This window comes from Arachis ipaensis, chromosome B10, assembly GCF_059453495.1.
Source record: "Arachis ipaensis isolate K30076 ecotype BB chromosome B10, ASM5945349v1, whole genome shotgun sequence".
Lineage (NCBI taxonomy): Eukaryota > Viridiplantae > Streptophyta > Magnoliopsida > Fabales > Fabaceae > Arachis > Arachis ipaensis.
In genome coordinates this window covers 146,354,367-146,375,310 of record NC_142435.1, presented here as the reverse complement: position 1 = coordinate 146,375,310, position 20,944 = coordinate 146,354,367, and the positions used below count along the sequence as shown (strand labels likewise).

General features: G+C 33.9%; 3 protein-coding genes across 4 annotated transcripts; 2 read left to right on the top strand and 1 right to left on the bottom strand.

Annotated features, from left to right (window-relative positions):
• Positions 1–781: 781 nt before the first annotated feature.
• LOC107622046 (peptidyl serine alpha-galactosyltransferase) lies at positions 782–7,831 on the top strand. The gene is made up of 8 exons (XM_016323976.3): positions 782–1,404; positions 2,504–2,674; positions 3,186–3,429; positions 3,616–3,816; positions 3,938–4,413; positions 5,082–5,246; positions 5,417–5,660; positions 6,622–7,831. The coding sequence occupies exons 1-8, from the start codon at positions 1,109–1,111 to the stop codon at positions 7,312–7,314; spliced, it is 2,490 nt and encodes an 829-aa protein (XP_016179462.1). The 5' UTR covers positions 782–1,108; the 3' UTR covers positions 7,315–7,831.
• Positions 7,832–10,056: 2,225 nt separating this feature from the next.
• On the top strand, positions 10,057–13,777 carry LOC107622047 (uncharacterized). Of its 2 annotated transcripts, none has more exons than XM_016323978.3 (9): positions 10,057–10,470; positions 11,012–11,593; positions 11,718–12,104; positions 12,179–12,237; positions 12,324–12,398; positions 12,650–12,725; positions 12,857–12,919; positions 13,026–13,136; positions 13,404–13,777. In XM_016323978.3, exons 1-9 carry the CDS (start codon positions 10,393–10,395, stop codon positions 13,596–13,598), a joined length of 1,626 nt encoding a protein of 541 aa, XP_016179464.1. In that variant the 5' UTR covers positions 10,057–10,392; the 3' UTR covers positions 13,599–13,777. The 2 variants fall into 2 exon arrangements, with proteins under 2 accessions (XP_016179464.1, XP_016179465.1); XM_016323979.3 differs by having other exon boundaries at positions 10,161–10,470; positions 11,721–12,104.
• Positions 13,778–15,204: 1,427 nt separating this feature from the next.
• LOC107621277 (putative disease resistance RPP13-like protein 1) lies at positions 15,205–19,884 on the bottom strand. Its single transcript, XM_016323312.2, has 3 exons — positions 16,117–19,884; positions 15,796–15,932; positions 15,205–15,658 (listed from the first exon to the last, which is right to left on the bottom strand). Exon 1 carries the CDS (start codon positions 19,776–19,778, stop codon positions 16,134–16,136), a length of 3,645 nt encoding a protein of 1,214 aa, XP_016178798.2. The 5' UTR covers positions 19,779–19,884; the 3' UTR covers positions 15,205–15,658; positions 15,796–15,932; positions 16,117–16,133.
• Between the last annotated feature and the right edge of the window lie 1,060 nt (positions 19,885–20,944).

The window sequence follows — 20,944 nt, the reverse complement described above, 5'->3', positions numbered from 1 at the left end:
CATAAAAATAACTACATGTGTGTTTTTATTTTAATTTTATTTACTTAATAAAAAAATTAATTTATTGATGATTTAAAATTACGAAGTAATTTGATTAATTTTAAAATTAAGATACTAATATGAATATATGATTACGATGTAAAAATTAAAGAAAAAATAATTTTGTTATCTTAACTTTTTAGATTATTTAAGCCAAAGATATGGTTCAAGTCTAAGTGTATCAATTTATTAATTCCAACTAAGTGGACAAAATATGCTCAGATTCAGCCTTTCTGCAAAAGAGCCATTAAGATCAATATATGTAGTAACCGGTCATTTAGTTATTTTAGTAACTATGTTTAATCAAATTAATTTAATAATTTAAAATTAATAATAAAAATAAAAAAGAAAATAAAAATAACAACATAAAAAAATTAATTAGATTTAGTTATAAAAATAATATATAAAATATATACTCAAATATATTCTATTTATCTTTTGGTTGTAAAAGAGCTTGTTTTAAACTTATGACGTTTGTGTTTTTTTTGGATTATGCAAATAACTTATTTAAAGTATTATAGATTGAATATCGTATTTATTTTCAATAATTTTCATTAAAATAATAAAGTTTTATTTGGTATGTTAATTAGATTTATACGATTGATGATATAATTAAAGTAAAGATACATTTTAAATTATTAAATTCTTAGAATTTGTTTGACTCACATTTATTTTTTATTATAATATTTAAAAAAAAACTTCCATTTTCTATTTACAATTATTTTTTAAAAGAATTATAGAAATCGAAAATAAAAATGCAAAAGTGACAAAAAGCTTCTTTGGCGATCGTATACTTGTTAATCTCACAGTATAGCCAGCGTTACCATTACCAACAACACGTTTTTCCAGATTCATAATAACAATAATTAATTACTACTATTGTAGATCGTAGGCAATTAATTGAACTCTTCAATTATTCAATACTTTATAGTAGCAAATTCAATACTATAAATACAAATCTCAACGCTTCAATTTTGACTTCGCTACAAGAACAAGAAGCCAGGCATGAAATCCAGATCTTCAAGCTTCAGGAAACACCAATTTCACATCTAGCTCAGAGGAGAAAACAATGGCGAGAGTGTTAATTGTTTCTTTGTTAGTGGGAATTGTGGTTTGCATTGGGTTTAGCGAAGCGGCGAGGAAGCATGAATGGAGGCTCCACACGCTATTTTCTGTTGAGTGTCAGAACTACTTCGACTGGCAGACGGTTGGGCTCATGAACAGTTACAGGAAGGCCAAGCAGCCCGGGCCCATAACCCGTCTCCTGAGTTGTACGGATGAGGAGAAGAAGAACTATAGAGGGATGCATTTGGCGCCAACGTTTGAGGTTCCTTCTATGAGCAAGCATCCCAGAACTGGTGACTGGTAATCTTCTTTTTTTCTGTTTTTGATGTGATGGTGTGATTAGTGTTAGAAGTTATCCAAATCTAGTAGCTTTTGTAACGATCAATTAGTGTTCAAGTTAAGTTCTGGTGGTGACTGGTAAAATTGATAACACTCAATTTTAGGTTACATTGACAATCACTTAATGTTCAAAGATATTAATTAAGTAAGCATTGTATTATTTCTTGATTAATGATGATGCATATACTCTCCTGATTATCCTCGTAATTTCTGAACTAGAAAAATATTCAAATGCATTGAATAATTTGAAAACATCAAAAGGCATTTGGTTTGAAGTTGTTAGGAAGATGATTAGAAGGATGCATTTATTAGAAGATAAATCATTTCTGTTATTTCGTTCTTAGTTTAGAAGGTGAACCTTGGCACAACGAGAAGGATGATAAGGTTTTTGGCCTTGTGACCTGAATGTAGATTGATTGATGTGGTTTGTTGAGAATGAATGCTAATGGTGCCGTTGACTTTAGTTTCTGATTGATTGGCCTATGTTGTTTAGTAGGACATCCTTTTTTTTTTTAACTCTGTAACAATGTGTCGCATGTGTAGTTATGTGATAGCTGCTACTATTGTTCTTCTTTCTTAGGTATGTTTTATGTTGGGATGTGTATGTTCTTGAAATGGATTGTGGGCTGCTGTTGTAGCTAAATTGTTCTTTTAAACTAAGGTAGAGATTTGTGTTTATAGAAGTTTTGATTGGTAGAATTTCTACTTGTAGGTTGAAAAGTGCTTCAATGAGTAGTGACATCTTATGAGGTTTGTAAGAAGTTTGCTGATGTCTCTTCTAAGTGTTGAAACTCAGATCTCTAAGCTTACTCTTTTCAGCAATTAGTGAAGGGTCTTAGATAAGTATTGTTTGCTGATCTTGCTACATTATCGATGTGTTTTTTAGGTTGTACTTTTGGTATTTTGGAAAAGTTTTGTGCTCTCTGCTGTTCTCTGTTCAAGTGTTTTGAGTTTTATTGCTTCATTGTGCCGAATCAAACACATGCATACCTCCTTGCAAATGAAGAGTAATTCCTCCGTCATATGAGCATGAGATATTAACTCTATGTCCGCCATTCAGGTACCCTGCAATAAATAAACCAGCTGGGGTTTTGCACTGGCTCAAACATAGTAAAGATGCAAAAAATGTTGATTGGGTTGTCATTCTAGATGCAGACATGATAATCAGAGGCCCAATTTTACCTTGGGAGCTTGGTGCAGAGAAAGGAAGACCTGTTGCCGCATATTATGGGTAATCACTAATTTCTTACTCATTTCTCATTCAATATATTTACTCCCTTTTCCCTTTAACAATGTGTTATGGAATTTTTATTCATAGTGTAAAATGGATTAAGCTTTACAGTAGGAGCACTTCCCTTCCCTGTCTTTAAATGTAAAATCAAAACTCACAAACTCACCCTTAATGATAATAAGTGTTAGAAGCTAGATAATACCTCCCACTACCAGTTGAGCATATCTGTAGAAGAAGGATGATGATAATGGCATTGTGCGCCTTGACATGCGGCAGTACATATACTATGAAAATATTGGAGTTTGGGATGCCTAGGTCTTTTATATGTATCTCATCTTTAATGTATCACATATAAGAGAATCAAAAGTTCAAAGTGCAAACTAGGATCCTTTGCTTGAACCTATGAAATGCATTTAACTATCTTTTAGCACAAAAAACTATAAATTTGTAGTGTGTTTCTTTCTCAGGCACTATCATTGAAACTTGCCATCTTCCAAAATTCTTTCTTCAGGTACTTACGAGGTTGTGACAATATTTTGGCTCAACTGCATACGAAACACCCAGAACTTTGCGACAAAGTTGGTGGGCTTTTGGCCTTTCATATAGATGACCTCCGAGCTTTCGCACCATTGTGGCTTTCCAAAACAGAAGAAGTGAGGGAAGATAAGGCACACTGGGCAACAAACATAACTGGTGACATCTATGGGAAAGGATGGATCAGTGAGATGTATGGCTACTCTTTTGGTGCTGCTGAAGTGAGTCAAATTCATTGCCTTAAAATGATTGAATTAATTTTTTATTTTATTATATTTACTAAACTCTACTCAAACCATTTAGCACTCCATTTGTAGTGCTTGACTATTCAACTTTTGCTGATTATTTTCTTTGCTTTCTTTTCTTCTTTCAATCTACACTGTTGGATTCCACCCTTCTGTTTACAGATAGGACTTCGGCACAAGATCAATGATAACTTGATGATCTACCCAGGTTATGTTCCTCGGGAGGGAATTGAACCAATTCTTCTTCACTATGGGCTTCCATTTAGTGTAGGAAATTGGTCATTTAATAAATTGGCTCACCATGAAGATGGAATTGTTTATGAATGTGGCCGTCTTTTTCCAGAACCCCCTTATCCCAGGGAGGTATGTAAACAAGTATACTTATGGTAGGAAATTTATGTGTGGTGGTTTAACTAATAATAATAATAATAATAATCATAATAAATTTAGCATTGGTTTGCTGAAACTAGAAAGTTTCTTGCAGGTAAGGCAGATGGAACTTGACCCTAATCGAAGGCGAGGACTATTTCTAAGTATAGAGTGCATAAATATTATAAATGAGGGTCTTCTGCTGCAGCAGGCAGCAAATGGTTGTCCTAAACCTACTTGGTCTAAATATTTGAACTTTTTGAAAAGCAAAGCCTTTGCTGAACTAACAAAGCCAAAATATCCAACTCCTGCTACTTTACAAATGATGGAGGATACCAAAGAAGATGACAATGCTCTTGATGCTGAGAAGCCGCATCCTAAAATTCATACTGTTTTTTCCACAGAATGTACCACATACTTTGATTGGCAGACAGTAGGACTTATGCACAGTTTCCGATTGAGTGGACAGCCAGGAAATATCACTAGACTTCTTAGCTGCACAGACGAAGACTTGAAGCAATATAAGGGCCATGATCTGGCTCCTACCCATTATGTTCCCTCTATGAGCCGACATCCATTAACAGGAGACTGGTAATTATGTGTCTCTGCTATTCAATTCAAGTTGTGCTGTTCTAACTTTTTTCCTGTTAGGTGCTTGTCATGTCTGAACTGATATTTACAGTTTGACTGACTTTGTTGGACGAAGTGATTATCATTAGTAGTTGCAAAATCAGGCATGGAACAAGCAAAGGATTAACTTTTGTGGTATAATTATTTTAAGGATACTAATTTAGATCAAATTCAATCACTATGACCAATGACTATCTTCAAATTCTAACTGAAACAATATATGCCATGACGAAGCTCATTATCTACATTAGTTTGCTTTTTTTTGCCCTTTGTTTTTTTTTCAATTGTGTTTATTTCTCAGAAGTCAGCTATATGTGATCATTATATCAAAATTGTGCTTGATTTTGGTATTCTAAATTATGGTTTATGGATAATTCTATTATTGTTTCAGGATACCCTCAGATGTTGTCCAAATAATCTTCATATATTTATTTTGTACTGCAGAACTGCTTAGTCTTTGTGTTATATCAATTCATGTTTGATTTTGATTACCTAAATTATATACAAGATACCTTGTGCCTCAACTCTTTATGTGCTGTTATTGAGAGCCTACCACTATTAAATGCTTCACTTGCCTGAATGATTTAGATTATAGGAAAAAAACATGATTTTCTGTCTCTTTGTTTTAGGTATCCAGCAATTAATAAACCTGCTGCTGTACTTCACTGGCTTAACCATGCAAATATTGATGCTGAGTTCATAGTGATTCTTGATGCTGATATGATCTTAAGAGGCCCGATTACACCATGGGAATTCAAGGCTGCTCGTGGCCGTCCAGTTTCAACTCCCTATGAGTAAGCTTGCCGAAGTTGATTTATGTTTATGGGATCTGTTAATTTTGTTTTCCTGGAGATGCGATTTTGATGACTAGAGTTTGCATGAACCCATCCATATATGTTTCTCATGATGTCTGTTTCTCTTGCATCCTCGCGGTGAATTATTTACATTTTCCTGTTATTGGTAGCTACCTCATTGGCTGTGACAACGAGCTTGCCAAATTGCACACTAGCCATCCTGAGGCTTGTGACAAGGTTGGTGGTGTAATCATTATGCACATAGATGATCTTCGGAAATTCGCTTTGCTATGGCTACATAAAACTGAGGAAGTCCGAGCTGATAGAGCTCATTATGCAAGAAATATAACAGGAGACATATATGAATCTGGTTGGATCAGTGAGATGTATGGCTACTCATTTGGAGCAGCCGAGGTATTTTCTCCTACTTTTTACACACTTTGTTATGCATACTCTACTGACCTGTTTATGCTTATGGGTTCCATAGTGTTACAATACAACCTAAGGTCCAGCATCTCCTCCTTAAGCCTTTAAAGCATTAATCAATTCTGTAGCTTGGCTCTTGGCTAGAGATCATTTGCTATTGAGTAACTAAGATGCATATGAACACAAACGTTTTTGTTCGTCTTGTTTGAATTGGGTAGCTATTGCTCCTACATGTTTTGGCCACCAACCACACAATTTCAAAAATTCAGTAGTAGCTTCTTTGAATCTATAAATATAAGCATAGTTTTTGCCATCATGTTTACTTTTGTTGTTTTCTGCAAACACTAGCGAAGACCAATCTAGTAAAACAAACATGAATTGAACTTACATTTGGTTTTTTAGATATCCAAAATAGAGTTAGCATATGTAATTGCACACACACACTCTGAATAATCTTAGTTAAGAGGAAACACACTCGTGGTTTAGAAAGTGAATGTTGCAACAACTTATTCAAACAAACTCTTTCATTATTCTATCAGAAAAGAAGGGAAAAGTGTTTGATAATTTCAAACAAATGATGGTGGCAGACTTTGAAACAAAGCTATTGTTGAGTGGCGATCGACTTAAGGGTGTTCCGTCATGCATCTAGATGCGAATAACTAGCATAAGACAAGTAGATAAAGGGTATATTATTTATTAGAAAACCATTCTTGAACTGTGAACCCTACACCTAACAGGTGAAGTTTTTTGGAGAACTGGTCATTGTCATGATTTTTAGAGCCTCTATAGTCAAAGTTCTGGATTGAAATGAGTCATTTCATTACCTATCATTCTGCTTTATGTCTTTCTCTCTAATGACATGTCGTGTTATGTATTGTATGCTATGTAATTACTTCCTTTCTAGTATGAAGAAACTTCACCGCTATAACCAGTAATGTTATTGATGCAGCTAAAATTGAAGCATACTGTAAACAATGAGATACTGATATACCCAGGATATGTACCTGCACCGGGGGTCAAGTATCGAGTTTTTCACTATGGGTTACGTTTTGGTACTGGGAATTGGAGTTTTGACAAGGCAGATTGGCGGGATGTTGACATGGTCAACAGATGCTGGGCCAAGTTTCCAGACCCACCGGATCTATCGACACTAGATCGAGCCAATGAGGATGGTTTTCAGCGTGATCTGCTCAGCATTGAATGTGCAAAAACACTGAATGAAGCACTGACTTTGCATCATGAGAGAAGATGCCCCAATGCAAATTCTTTATCCCCACCAAAAGAGGAACAAAGAACAGAAGAAAGCGGCATGTCAAGGAAATTTGGCATTGTAGATGAAAGTACTGATTCAATAAGCAATCATATCTCAGTAAATCATTCTGAGCAACTGAGAAAGGATTCTGAGGATTTGGATAGTGTTCCAAAAGATGAGATGCCAAGCTCTTTCAGATTTTGGGTGATATTCCTATGGGCCTTTTCCGGATGTGGCTTCGTTGTTGTCGTTTATATGGTGTATTCAGGTCATAAAAGAAGAGGATCAAGGGCAAAACCCCATAGAACACGGAGAAGAAGTGTTCATACAGGATTCATGGAAATGAACGGTCGTGACCGACATAGCCGTGGCCTCGACGTACCTCTGTAACATTCTGATCCTTTTCTTTCCCATATTGTAATGCCGGGTGGTCAGAATTTGATTGGGAGTTCAAATTGAAGGATTAGTAGGCATGTTCCTTGACTGAGCCTATATTGTTCATTCCTACAAAGCAAGCAAGCAAGCAATATTGATTGTTGACCATCCAAGAGGCCTCCCATTTGATGTTTTCTTTGGACATTAATGATTGAGAAAGTTTACAGGGAGAAACTAATATTCTGTTATTGAATTTGAGAGTGCTTGTATTATTTTTGTACCCAAAATTGATAAGATGTAACGTTAGTAATGTAGAGAAAGTGACTGAAGCATGCACCTTCATGTTCAGCTTGGATGATCATGCAGAATAGGTGAGTGAGAGTATGTATACATTTCACTTTTTCTTTATGCCTTGGGATACAAAGGCATTTTGAGCTCTGACATAGTATTATACTTTGCCCATTGAAGAACTCACCTTGTATCATTTATGTAACATTTTCCACCTCTTTTACTGTTCTCCCATCTATTTTAATTTCTCATATTATTTTCTTCCTTCTCCTAATCAATGCTGCTTAGTGGAAAATACTGTGTCCCTATCCCCATTATTCATCCATCTATCCAGTGGCGGATCTACGGGGGCTAAGGTGGCCATGGTCCCCTCCAAAATTTTTTAAAAAAAATAGTAAATAGTAATAATTAATAATATTAAAATTTTTTATATATAATATTAGAAAAAAAATATAAGTTACAAAATTTTATAAATTAAAATAACTAAAAACTGCACTATGTATTAGATATTTTAATTATTGTTGTTCTTGTTAACAAATAGCCCATTCTAATAATTAATAAAAATGGTTCTATTATACTAACTCAAGCCCATACTATTAATTAAAGTAACACTAGTACATTTTTCAAACATTTTTTTCAAACCATCAGAGGTATCGGCGCCACTTTTCTCTCTCTTTTAGTGGCTCCCAGACTTTTGGTCTTCTACTCTTCTCATTTTAATTTTCTTTTCATACCAAAACAAGATATATGAAAAAAAACCACTGAAGAGAAATAAACAGCAAAATATTAACCATTGAATGCACAACAAAGATTCAAAGAGGTATATTTCAGTTTTTTTTAAGTTAATAATAATGTCAAGTATTATTTATATTATTTATTTAAAATAATTAATTTATTTTTTTTATAATAGACAGTGTTCAAAGATTGAAGTGAGGGCAAAACTCAATAGAATTATTTTTAGGTGAGACTTGGAATAAAAAATAATAAGGTAAATCAATAACTTTATTTTTGGTTATTATATACTTCTGTTTCTAAAGTTATTTGTTATTGCTCAATAGGTTTAATATTTTTTTTTAAGAAAATAACATATATGCAATTATTTTTGTTTTTTTAGATAGTTCAAGTTAAGTTAAAAATGTTAAAGATGAAAACAATTCACTCATTTTTCAAGAGAAAAGAGAGAATATATGATGAACAAAATTCAGCTTCAGATTCTTTGAGTAATGTTCAAAATATTATTGAACAACCTGTGACACAACTTGTTCACTTCAGAGATGATAATTGATAATTTTAGTTCCATAAAGCATCGTCCAACAAGTTAAAAAATATCAAAATCTTAAAGTATGTAGTTGAACATTGACTTTTATATAATATAATTACTTTTTTGATATATATGCTACAAATCATATTTTATTAATTTTTTTGTTATATTTTATATTTAATTGACCCCCTCTTATGAAATTTCTGGTTCCGCGCATCTATCCCTTGATTGTTATCTCCAAAAACAATTAGAGTACCACGTATTAGAAAAGTGAACACATTATATTATAAAATAATAAATAGGACTAAGAAGTATCCCTTGAAGAGTTAAAGATGCTACATATGTATCAATTCTAGCAACAAGTATTCCGAAAATTCTCAATTTTTTTCTCTCAATTAATGTTACACTGTAATATCTTATTATATGACATTTTTTACATCTTCTTTCAACAAAAATTGACATTGTTCTTTTATAATAGGAAAATTCAACGAAAAGAAAAAAATCATACACAATCCACATATTTTTTTAAAAAAAATTAGTAAAAATTCTTATTCTTTACTCAGTTCTATTTTTTACCAAAATATCTTTTATCTTTTTTTTTTAGTCCCGCTTAAAAAGTATATATGGTAAAAGATTAAATTTTACAACATTAATTGAGAAAAAAAATTTACTAGAATCTATTCTCGTAATACCATCATTAGCTCATTACCATTCAACTCTAGCAAATCATCCACACTACAAAATCCTTCTATATGCATCAAAATGGCTTATATATTATTTTCAAATTACCAACTATAGACATCCATAGATAAATAGTCAATATCCTAAGCTAGTTATTTTCACCAAGGCGATGTTGCAACTAACTGTGGTTCAGCATGTTACATCTTAACCTTCTACAACTTTGACACTTTGTAGTTGCCACCAACTTTCTCTTAAAACCCTTTTAATACGAGGGTTGAAAAAATGTTACATCCATATCAAAGAACTCTCTTCCTAGGTTGAAAAGTTGAACCACAACAACATTTTTTATTTGAATTGAAGGCAAGCTTCACCAAATTCAAACATAGCCGTTATAGAGAATTTTTTTTATAATTTTTTTTTTTTAATTGTCTCATTTCTCAAATATGTGGGCCCAAACTTGGGCTCCTCTTCCAACCGTTTTGTTAGTGGGCCCTACACATATACTTTGCAAACTTGTAAAAAAGTTTACACACAACGCTCTCACTGCACATCTTGTTTTTAATTAATTTATTTTTTTTTATAATGTGTTAAAGTTGTGTCAGCTTTTCCACATCGTATTGGACACAGAATGCCTTTATTATTTTGAATTTCAAATTTGAATGTGTACAAAACAAACGGCCACATTAGCATAAAAATATTAATAGAAGAATAATACTACTAACATTAACATGGTGAATCACATCATATCATATCATATATCATCATAGTAATATTAATTATGATTATAATTTGTTATTGTTAGTGGTAAAGTTTGGACCTTTCTCAGGTTATAGTTACTACGTTGCGTAGTGAAACTGAAAAACATGGGGGACTCAACTTGTCTCATGCAAATGCAACAACCATTCTGTTATGCTTCTGGGATTATCAATGAAGCCAATGAGGTTAATTCAAGAACTTGTCTCATATTATATTCTCATGCTTTAGTTTTAGCTGGTGTTAGTTTCTTATTTCACTAACTGCTTGCAGAGTTTGTCTTAGTTTCTTTGTTTTTTGGATAATTTAGGGTGCAATTGATCAAGAATAAACCATTTATTTTTTGTTGTTTATATTCTTTTGCTATTTTGAATGTTTTCTTTGTTTTCCTTTTTTTTAACCTAATTTTTTCCTTAAATTTTCACCTGAATGCATGTGATTTTGAAAGAATGGGAACAGAAGATGAAAAATTCTAATTCAAGCTGGTATTCATTTCTTTTCTCATTATATGAACTGCTTGAAATTGCAAATCTTTGCTTAGGAACCCTATATCTGATTTTTCATGGACCATGAATTTTGCTTATTATTTTTTTTTGTTAATCATTTGATGAGTTAGGTTTCACATGCATGATATTATTGGGTGCAATTAATCATGAAAAGACATTGTTTTTTTTCTTCTCTATGTTGTATGAAGGTGTTTTACCTTGAAAAAACTGTGAAACTTTTCAGAGAAACCCAATTCATGCATTGGGGCAATCATCAGTTTCCTTTGGGAGGTTCATGTCAGAGTCTCTTGCATGGGAGAAATGGTCAAGCTTCTCTCACAACCGCTACGTCGAAGAGGCAGAGAGGTTCTCAAGACCTGGCTCAGTTGCTCAGAAGAAGGCCTTCTTTGAAGCTCACTACAAGAAACTCGCCGCTCAAAAGGCGGCCGCGGCAGCATTGCTCGAACAAGCAAACAATGCTGCTGCACAAAACAATAATGAAGATGAGCATGTCGATCAAGTTGCAAACAGTGATGTTGCACAAAACAATGCTATTGATGATAATTCAGAGAGAAGAAGTTCAAGGACTAGATTGGTTGTCAAAGAAGAACAAGATTCCATGATCAGTGCCAATGGGAATTACTCAGTTTCGGATTTAGAGGCAAGCAGTACTATTTTGCCTCAAAGTAACAAGGTAGAAGAAGCTGTGTCAAAGATGGAAGAAGAACCTTTGGTTGGGAATTCAATGAAGATTGAATTGCAAAGCCAAAATGAAGATGCTGAAAAGATACTTGAAACAACTCCAATTATGACACCATTACTGAAGGTGGTTATTGATATTAGTCTCTTGGTTCACAATGTTTGTCTTTTTAGAAAGTTTAATCTTAGTGTTTTATTCTTTGGTTTGATTGTTTAAGATCATAATATTGATTTAATATTGATTATTTCAGCAGGGTTCAAGATATGATCAAGAAATTTTGCCTTCAGTTAGCAAGAAGAAACCACCAGTTTCTTCCTTCAAATTGCTAAAGAGCAATGCAACCTCCAAAGTTGCTTCTACACCAATCAAATCAACAGCAGCTACTCTTTCTTCAAAGAGAGATAACAGTAATATTGCTGCTACCCCAACTAACAGCAGCAACAAGCATGCTTCATTACTAAGCTCTGCTGATAAAAGAAGATCTACTCCTTACAAGTCGGTCAATTTTACACCGATTAGAGAACTTAATAGATTGACTGCATCAGTCATGAAGAAATTTGAAAGTGCAAGAGCTAGTGCTGGTTCCTCAAAGGCTTCAAAGGATGCATCATTAACTCCTCTAAGAACACCAACTATGGTTTGTCAGATTCTTTGCCATGTCTTTCACAATCTATATTTCTATGATGTTAAAGTGTTGTTTTTTAAATGCAGGCTTATAAGAAGGAGATGCAGATGCATTCTGCATTGACCCCATTAACAGAAAAGAAAAGGTACCTAATTCTAGTAAGTTATTAATTATGATGTAAAACTGTTTTTATATCCTGATTCGGTGCATTTGAGTTTTGTTAAACGATAGGAACAAAACTCCTCTTGATTTATCAAGCACAGGCAAAAATACAGCCAGCTCTAAATGGCGCTTGCTCTCAACAGAGTAAGTCATTTCCACTCTGATTTAAGGTGTTATAAGATTTTTCATTGTGCTATATGGATTTGGATTGTTCCTATGTTCAAATATTATCCATGCTTGACATAATGTAGAGTTTGTCAATTAGTTGAAACATGCTATCTTTAGTTTCAAGGACCACAAGTTTACATAATCTATCTCTGGCTTAAAGAAGTTTTATGGCTTTTGTGAATACTCTTCTTTACATTAGTATTTACAATGTTTCTACTTGAATGCAGAAATAAAATGAGATCCCCAATGATATCCTCACCTTTCAGCTTGAGGACGGAAGAAAGGGCTGCAAGAAGAAAGAAGGTTCTGTCATCAATCAAATTTAGTTGTTTATGAGCTTTAATTAACCTTACTACAAATAAAAATGAGAATTAATTAACTGAGTTACTAAATTACTTGCCTTTCCTTTCTCTATTGATCTAAATCAATCTCAGAAACTTGAAGAAAAGTTCAATGCCAATGAGGCACAAAAAGTGCAACTTCATACAAAACTCAAGGTTGGTTGACAAATAAAATTTAATACCAAGTGTCTGTTACTATGAACAATATCTAGTTCCTCGGTTCAGTTTAGTCACCAAATCATTCAATCCCCTCATTTTGCAGGAAAAAGCAGAGACAGAGATCAGAAAACTTCGCCAAAGCTTTTGCTTCAAAGCAAGGCCACTACCTGATTTTTACAAGGAAAGGAAAGAATCAAACAAGGAGACACAGAAGGTATCTTAAACTGTTTGCAATAATAATATAATCTTCATTCCCATTTTCTCCTCAAGCTTTGTTTGGTTAACAATATTGTTCTTAATCTCCATGCGGTTCCGGATAATTGAGTCCTTATAAAATTTGATTTGGTTCATAGAACAACAAAATTCTGTTTTCTGTCCTATTTTCTCTTTCATTTTCACAAGATCCTGAAAATGAAAATAGAAAATAAAAACGCAAACCAAACAGACCCTTAATTTTTCTAATTGTAATTTATACTTTCAGGATCCACATATACAATCTGAATCCAGAAAGGCTACTCCTCATAGTCAGAGACCTTACAATGGCAGTGGCACCATTAAGAATTTCCAGGAAAAGACTCAGCGCCGCACCTTTGCTCATCATCTGAGTACTACTCTTGAGAATACATCACCAAATATTCAGCAAGGAAACCTCAAGAATAGGAATCACAAACAATGATCATGCTCCATGATGTTTGCTCTCTGTTGTAAATGTAGCTTGAAGGAAATGCACCACATTAGGCACCATTTGTTCTCTGTTGTATTCTTGGTATATAACACATTAGTAACCAACTCTGACTGTTGTTCTTCCTTTTGTTTTTTGTACCCTCAATATATTCAATTGAGCTATTCTTACAATCCTTTTTTCGTTCTCTTTATAATTTGGAAAGAATAGTAAAGTAAAAATATCTAATGAGTCATACTGTATACTTTAGAACTTATTCATGCACACTAGCTAATTAAGTAATTTTATACGGAAGTACTTTTTGGTCATTTATCAATAAAAATACAGTTAGACGAAATTCATAATTCGAAATTACATTGCATCATTTAAAAAACTGCACTTTACTCGAGTTTTCTCTGTGAAAATACTCTCCATCCGATCCTAACCTAAATTTATGTGATTAATAGCTAATGCGACATTTTAATTTATAGGTTATTAGTTTTAATCAATATTACAAATCAAATAAAAGTATCAAAAATAGTTTTCTGTATGATATAATATTTATGGAATTTTTGCAACATAAAACCGTAGCTTAGTGATTTTGAACATCATGCAAAATAATAATAATAATAATAATAATAATAATAATAATAATAAATTTCCACTACTTGTATTGTACATGTTATATTTTGAAATATCTATCTATCTATTATAATATGTAAAAAGAGATGCAAATAGTGTTTATAGTGAGTAAATAATACGTTTAAACAGTGGGTTGATAGCTTGATGCATTGGTAATATATTCCTATTTTTAATTGCTTCTCTTCTTTGATGGTTTGAGGTGGAAACTTTCAGCTTTTCTTGATTCTCAAAAATTTTAGTGCTACTATTCAACTGTTCACGTATCATAAAGTGGGATAGCTGTTGCTGCATTATTGACTAATTTTTGTTATTTTTCTAACAAAACATGCTATTCTTAATCAACAATGCACAAGAAAATAGAGAAAAAAACAAATCTTAGACCATAGGTTTAACCGTTTATGGGTGCAAAACAACTAATCTCATTCCTCCAATATATAAATTCCAAGCAAGGTAATTCAACAATATTTATAGCATGTGATACATGTAAAGAAAATTTTTAAAATCCCCCAAAAAAAAAAGAAATACATGCATTCAAAAGAGATTAGAGTGGCTATTGATGAATTAAACCCCAATAATAAGAATCTGCTGTCAACTAATGGAGCAGGTTAGTGAATGCAAGTGGACAGATGATGGCATTCTTCAAGATTGTCTTCATCATCATCTTAATTCATTCCCTTTTAACCATTTAAATATTCTGCATTGCCTATACTTTTCATTTCATTGGTATTGTACTGTTTCATTTGTGAATTTTTGCCACTCTTATTTTACTACAAGTATAACCTTCCAGACCATGAACATGAGAGTCTCAATCTTGAAAAGGGAAGGTTCAGAAAAACAAACAAGGTATTATTTTACAATGCAATGGTTATGTGACACAGTGACAGAATATGTTGACCTGATTTCTCTTGATAAGGTTTTGAATTAGTCCAATTTGTTCATAGCCACCAATCAATATCCCATTAACCAAAGCAAAACTAAATTTATCTGCTAAACTTTAGTTCATGCGCCTGAAATTTATTATCAGATGGTTTGGAAGAATTTTAGAGTGTAACATACACATGAACCGAAATTCAAAAGGTAAATATGACGATGATCAATAAGAAGGACAACAATCAATATTTTTATTTTGGTGACTGGACAATAATCAATATGAAAATGATCAATATCATGAAGGCAATGAAGGTGGACTTCCGATATTCTTCTGGTGCTTCCTTGCAAACTGGAACGGCTGGACCCACCGCAGACATACGAATTCGCTCGTCACGTAGCTCTCTGTCATTGAGTTGCTTACCTTGTGATTGGACCAAAACAGCCATGTCCAAGAACAGTTGATGAAGTTCATTGGGGCTCCGCTCTATATCAATCAGTGAGTCATGCCGCTCTTGAATCTCTTGGATTGTGACCATGATTGTCCCTGGTTGCTAAGTTGCTTTCTGCAAGAAAGTTTCAACCACCACATACAAATTTTCATATTGAGTAATCAAAGTTATTCCAACATTATAAAGTAGATATTCCTTCTCAGGTAATATGCAAATTTTCATGAAATGATTTGAAGTTCAGCCATCCATACCACTTTTATCATCAGGTTTCTTAACCACTTGTATGAAAGCAATCATGGTGAGAATTCCATTCTCTGTTTTCTACCCTTATGTCCTCAAGAACCTTCCTCTGTTGCAGTTATTATCATTGTCTTGTTTCTCAGAATTCCTGTGAGTATTAGAATGATTGAATATTATGGATGCATCAAAAGCAAAATCGTAACTGCACAAGTTATCTGTTGTTGGAAAAGCTGTATGAATGATACAAGACAGTAATAACAATGAAGAATGAAAAACCAGAGACTGGGCATTGGGCAACACAGAATAACGTTGTGTGAGACAGAAACAATTACCTGTTGAAGTTGTTGGATTACCAAATCCATCTGTAATCAACTTGAATGGCGGGGATGTGGGAAATTTTGGGCCAAACCTGCGGGTCCTTCATCTCACACCGTTTACCCAGAAAAGGGCTTCCAAATATGGTGAGTCGTAACAGAGAGGCAGGCAGCTTTTCTCCATCAATGTTCTCCAAATTGGAACATTCATAAATATATAATTGTTGGAGGGAGGTGAGGTGGGCAAGTCCCTTGCATTCCAACATCTCCACACTTTTAATGCTATCCAGTCTGAGATACTCAAGGCTGGCAGGCAACCAACCTTCCTTTGGGAAAGACTTCACACTCTCATATTCATATTTAATACAAAGATGAGTAAGCCCATGAAACTGCGATGCTACACAGCTGAGTTGTTTCTTGCAGTAGCTGATGGTAAGATATCTCAAGCTACGCTGTGGATCCCCTTTAGCACACAAATCAATCTCTGGGCAACCAAGTAATCTGAGATCTTCTAGCTGAGGTGATGCCATCCATAGCGTCTTGAGGGATTTCAAACTCCCACAATTCTTTATCAGTAAAAAACGGAGACATGAAAGAGAGCGTGACACCACGAGAGACTCCATCTTTTCACAGTCGCTGATTTGAACACGCACGAGATTTGGAAAGGAATCCAGCGAGAAGGATGTAACCGAATCACAGCTGTTCTGTATCCTTAGTTTATGCAATGAGTGGTGTAGGCCTTCCATTTGGAATTCTAATTTTTTGCAATTCTTTATCTTCAGCTTTTGTAGTGATGCGGGAATACTACTCACTGCAAACAATACGTGGGATGAACAACCTGAGATGGATAAAATTCGGAGGCAAGTGAGTTGGGTGTGCGCAATGGCCTCCATCACCGACTCCGCTTGATGCTTTCCTTTAATTGAAAGCTTATCCAGCAAAAGAGGTAGTTCCCCAATTCTCACTTCATTGCTTCCTTCTATGCCTAAAGAGGTAATCGCAGGAGCTCTTGGAACACAACAACTGAGCTGCTCGCAATTGTGAATAGTAAGATCTTCCAAAGATGGTAGTTGATTTGGCAAATCTCCTCTCAACATGGGACAATCCCTTATCATAAGCTCCCTAAGTCGAGGAAATGCATTCAACTCCAACCATTCCTCCCAGCAAGGCATTGAGTAAAATCTAAGAGTTTCAAGCATTGGAAATGGAGTCTCCAGACAAGATTCATCATTTCGGTAAAACTCAGCACCCACAATAGCAAGCCTTTCAAACTCAAAAATTTTTAGATGCTTCAAAGAGGGCAACTCTCCAAGTGAAGGAAGCATAAAACAATTCCTGCAACCTCCCAGAGTTACTTCGGTGATGTCGCCATAGGAAGAACGTCCGAACCAATCTGGAAATTTTGTACCCCTGTAACCCCAAATTTGTAGTTTTTTCAAATTACTATGAGGTCGTAACTTTTCAAGTACATCTCTTTCAATTAGGGAATCAACTGTATTCTCATATTCATCTAGCGACCAGTTCAAGAACAAAGATTCAAGGCCATCCTTATCAAACATTCTTGCTCCCAACGCTTCGCTGCTATTGACCACATTCTCCAATTTGTCAATCAAAATTGTTTGGTGTAGATTTGCAAGTGCTCCCAATTCATTAATCCTGTTCCCTTCACGCTTCCCAACAACATAGTTGCTTAAAACCTGCAAACTTGTCAATTTGCTCATGTCTTCCGGCATCTCACGCAAATCAGTCCCGCTAATATTAAGGTAATGCAAATTTGTAAGATCTTTCATGCCAACAGGAAGGGCTTTTAGTTTCCGACATCCAACCAGCTTCAACGTCTGTAAATTGTACAAGTTGCAAAGTGTATCGGGCAATGTCATGATGTCGGTCCGAGACAAATCCAAGTAACGCAAATGAATCAACTCGCCTATTGAATCAGGCAATGACTCAAGAGGAAAGCAATCGAACGACAAAGCCCTCAGGTACTTCAACTTTGACAACAAGATACAAGGTGCATTTTCCATGTTAAATGGAATCTGTGAATTCAAATTGAGTCCAAGAAATGTCCTTGTGTGTTTTACTCGGTCACAAACTCCCAAAAGTTTTGAGATTGGATAATTGCCTTTGGCATTATGTGACAAATGGCGATTTTTAATATCAACCTCAACTGCATTCTCAAGCTCTTCAGCTCTGAAATAGAATTCTCCAGCAAACATCATTGCCAAATCATGCACCAGATCATGCATCACAAATATGTTTTCAAGAGTGCTATGAGGTTGGAAAAATGATCTCGCAATCAATTCATCAAAATATTCATCACCAACTTCTTCTGGAGTCTTTTTTCCTTCTGGTTGCAAAAAATTCTCTGCCATCCATAGCAATATCAATTCATATTTGCTAAATACATAGTCTTTGGGATACAAAGAACAATAAACAAAGCACTCCTTTAAATAAGAAGGAAGATAGTAATAACTGATTCTTAATGCAGGAACAACCTTTATCTTATCATCAGAGAGTTCCCAGATCTCACTCTTCAATAAATGATTCCAATACTTGACATCAAAATTTCCACGCAATAAGCCTCCAAGGGCTTGAGCTGCCAAGGGCAATCCATCACACTTCTTTACGAGATCTTTGCCGACTTTTTTCAAGGTTGGATTCTCCATAGAACCAGTTGGGAGACGTGCATGTTTTGAAAACACTAACCAACAATCTTCCTCAGACAATAAGCTCAGTTCATAAGGTGAAACAGTTTGCACCACCGAAGCCACTCTTTTACTTCTAGTAGTTATGAGAATTTTACTTCCCTTGACCCCTTTTCGAAAAGGTTTTAGAAGTTTATTCCAATCATCATAACTTTCACTCCATACATCGTCCAAGACAACAAAGAACTTCTTCCTTGATAATTTTTCTTTTAAATCATGCTGAAGCAAATTTAAATCTGTCAAGCTGCAAAAACTTGAAGTTATTGCCTCGATGATAGTCTTGGTGACCTTGAAAACATCAAACTCTTCTGACACACAAATCCAAGCTTGAAAATCAAAATTCTCCTTCACTTTGCCATCTTGGTAAACCAATTGGGCCAAAGTAGTCTTTCCTATCCCACCCATGCCCACAATGGGAATCACAGATACATCACTATGACCACCAGTATCATCACCATCATCATCCAACAAGAGTTTTACTATGGCCTCCTTGTCTTCTTCCCTGCCACATACATCAGATGTTTCAACTAGAGATGTAGTGATCCTCCATGACATGTTCTCCTTAGGAATCTCTCTGAGACCAAGAGTGTCTTTTTGAATCACAAGAGACTCTATCCTATCAATGACTTCCTCCATCCTGTTTGCTACATCCCTATCTTGCAAATTGAGAAAACGAGAGAGGAAGGTACCTGGATCCTTCTGAGTGGCAGCTTTGGTGAAGACTTCATCCAGCAAGTCATCAGCAACATACATGGCATCTTTGAGACTATCAAGCCATTCCTTGACAGGTCTTTCCTTGATCTGCTTCTGCTCAGCATCGATGAGAAAGGCTCGAACAGCATAAAGATTAGTCTTCAACCTTTCAATGAGCTTGTGAGTAAGCTTCTTCCCTTTGATCCAGTTAACAACTTCAGGGGAGGACATCCTGTCAAAAACAACATTAAGAACGGAAGACAAAACAGCTTCAGCAGCCATGTTTCTGAAGAGAAGTGATGAGATCTGAAGGAACAGATGGTAAGCAAGGGGTTGACTGGAGGTTGACTGGTTGTAGTAGTATGTGGTAGTGCCTTAACTGTGATCTGTGTTGAGTAGTTAAATAAATGTGTTAGGTGTTGAATATTTTTGGGGAAAGTATAGGTAACCAACAAGATTTTTGAATAATGTGTAAACAATGTGAATTAATAGGGTTAAAAGAGTAAATTTAATTAGTAACATTAAATTAGGGTGTAATGTATTTTCATTTAATTGGTGGTTGTTCATATAGTTCAAAATTTTCATTGTTCCCCTAGCACTCCCACTTCATGCTCTTATTGGTCTTCGAGAGATTCTTCACATGACATCCTGTATAATTCACACGTCATATTATATTATAGAGTAATACTACGTCGACACCAAAATCAGCCACTAAAGTTATAAAATACATGTTAAAATATAAATATATATTGAAAATAAATTAAACTACACATTTATTTATATACAAATATATTAATGACTTATTGTAGTGACTTATTTTAATGTACAAATAGTATTTTTTTGTATATTATATTATACTAAGATTGCGTATCTATAATTCAAATTTATCTAAATAATCATGTTGTTTTATGTAATAAAATTTAAATTTTAAACAATAGAACAAAATTACAAACTAAAGTTTGATTTGGTAAAATTTTTATTTTTAAAATAATTTATAAAAGTGATTTTAAAATATATATTTTTAAAAATGGTTACATTTATATTTATATTTGATAAATTAAATTTTAAATGACTTTCTAAGATGGTAAAATAATTGTTGAAATTTAAAAATATTATAATAGACACAAATATAAGAGTTAAATTTAAAAATTAATTTATGTATGAGATTATGTTAGACTTTTTATTTTGATAAATATAAATCATTTTTAAAAAATTTCACTTTATATACTTTTAAAAATACTTTTATATTTTAAAAACTGCAAGTATAATGACATGATTTTTTTTATTATTTACCTAATACAAAATAAAAATTTATATTTTTTAAAAAATTTTACCAAATCAAACTTAAATATAATATTTGTAATTTAGATGATTATTAAATTTGTGATTCTTTTAGCTGTTTTTTTTTTTTTGGTAATATTTAGAAAACAAACGTGATATAACTTCTT

Bases quoted from the DNA above. Each gene is read 5' to 3' on its own strand.
- LOC107622046 (XM_016323976.3), top strand. From the start codon at position 1,109: ATGGCGAGAGTGTTAATTGTTTCTTTGTTAGTGGGAATTGTGGTTTGC. The intron at 2,675-3,185 runs GTAATCACTAAT...TTCTTTCTTCAG, and splicing joins CCTGTTGCCGCATATTATGG to GTACTTACGAGGTTGTGACA. The intron at 3,817-3,937 runs GTATGTAAACAA...AGTTTCTTGCAG, and splicing joins AACCCCCTTATCCCAGGGAG to GTAAGGCAGATGGAACTTGA.
- LOC107622047 (XM_016323978.3), top strand. From the start codon at position 10,393: ATGGGGGACTCAACTTGTCTCATGCAAATGCAACAACCATTCTGTTAT. The intron at 11,594-11,717 runs GTGGTTATTGAT...TGATTATTTCAG, and splicing joins TTATGACACCATTACTGAAG to CAGGGTTCAAGATATGATCA. The intron at 13,137-13,403 runs GTATCTTAAACT...TTATACTTTCAG, and splicing joins CAAACAAGGAGACACAGAAG to GATCCACATATACAATCTGA.
- LOC107621277 (XM_016323312.2), bottom strand. From the start codon at position 19,778: ATGGCTGCTGAAGCTGTTTTGTCTTCCGTTCTTAATGTTGTTTTTGAC.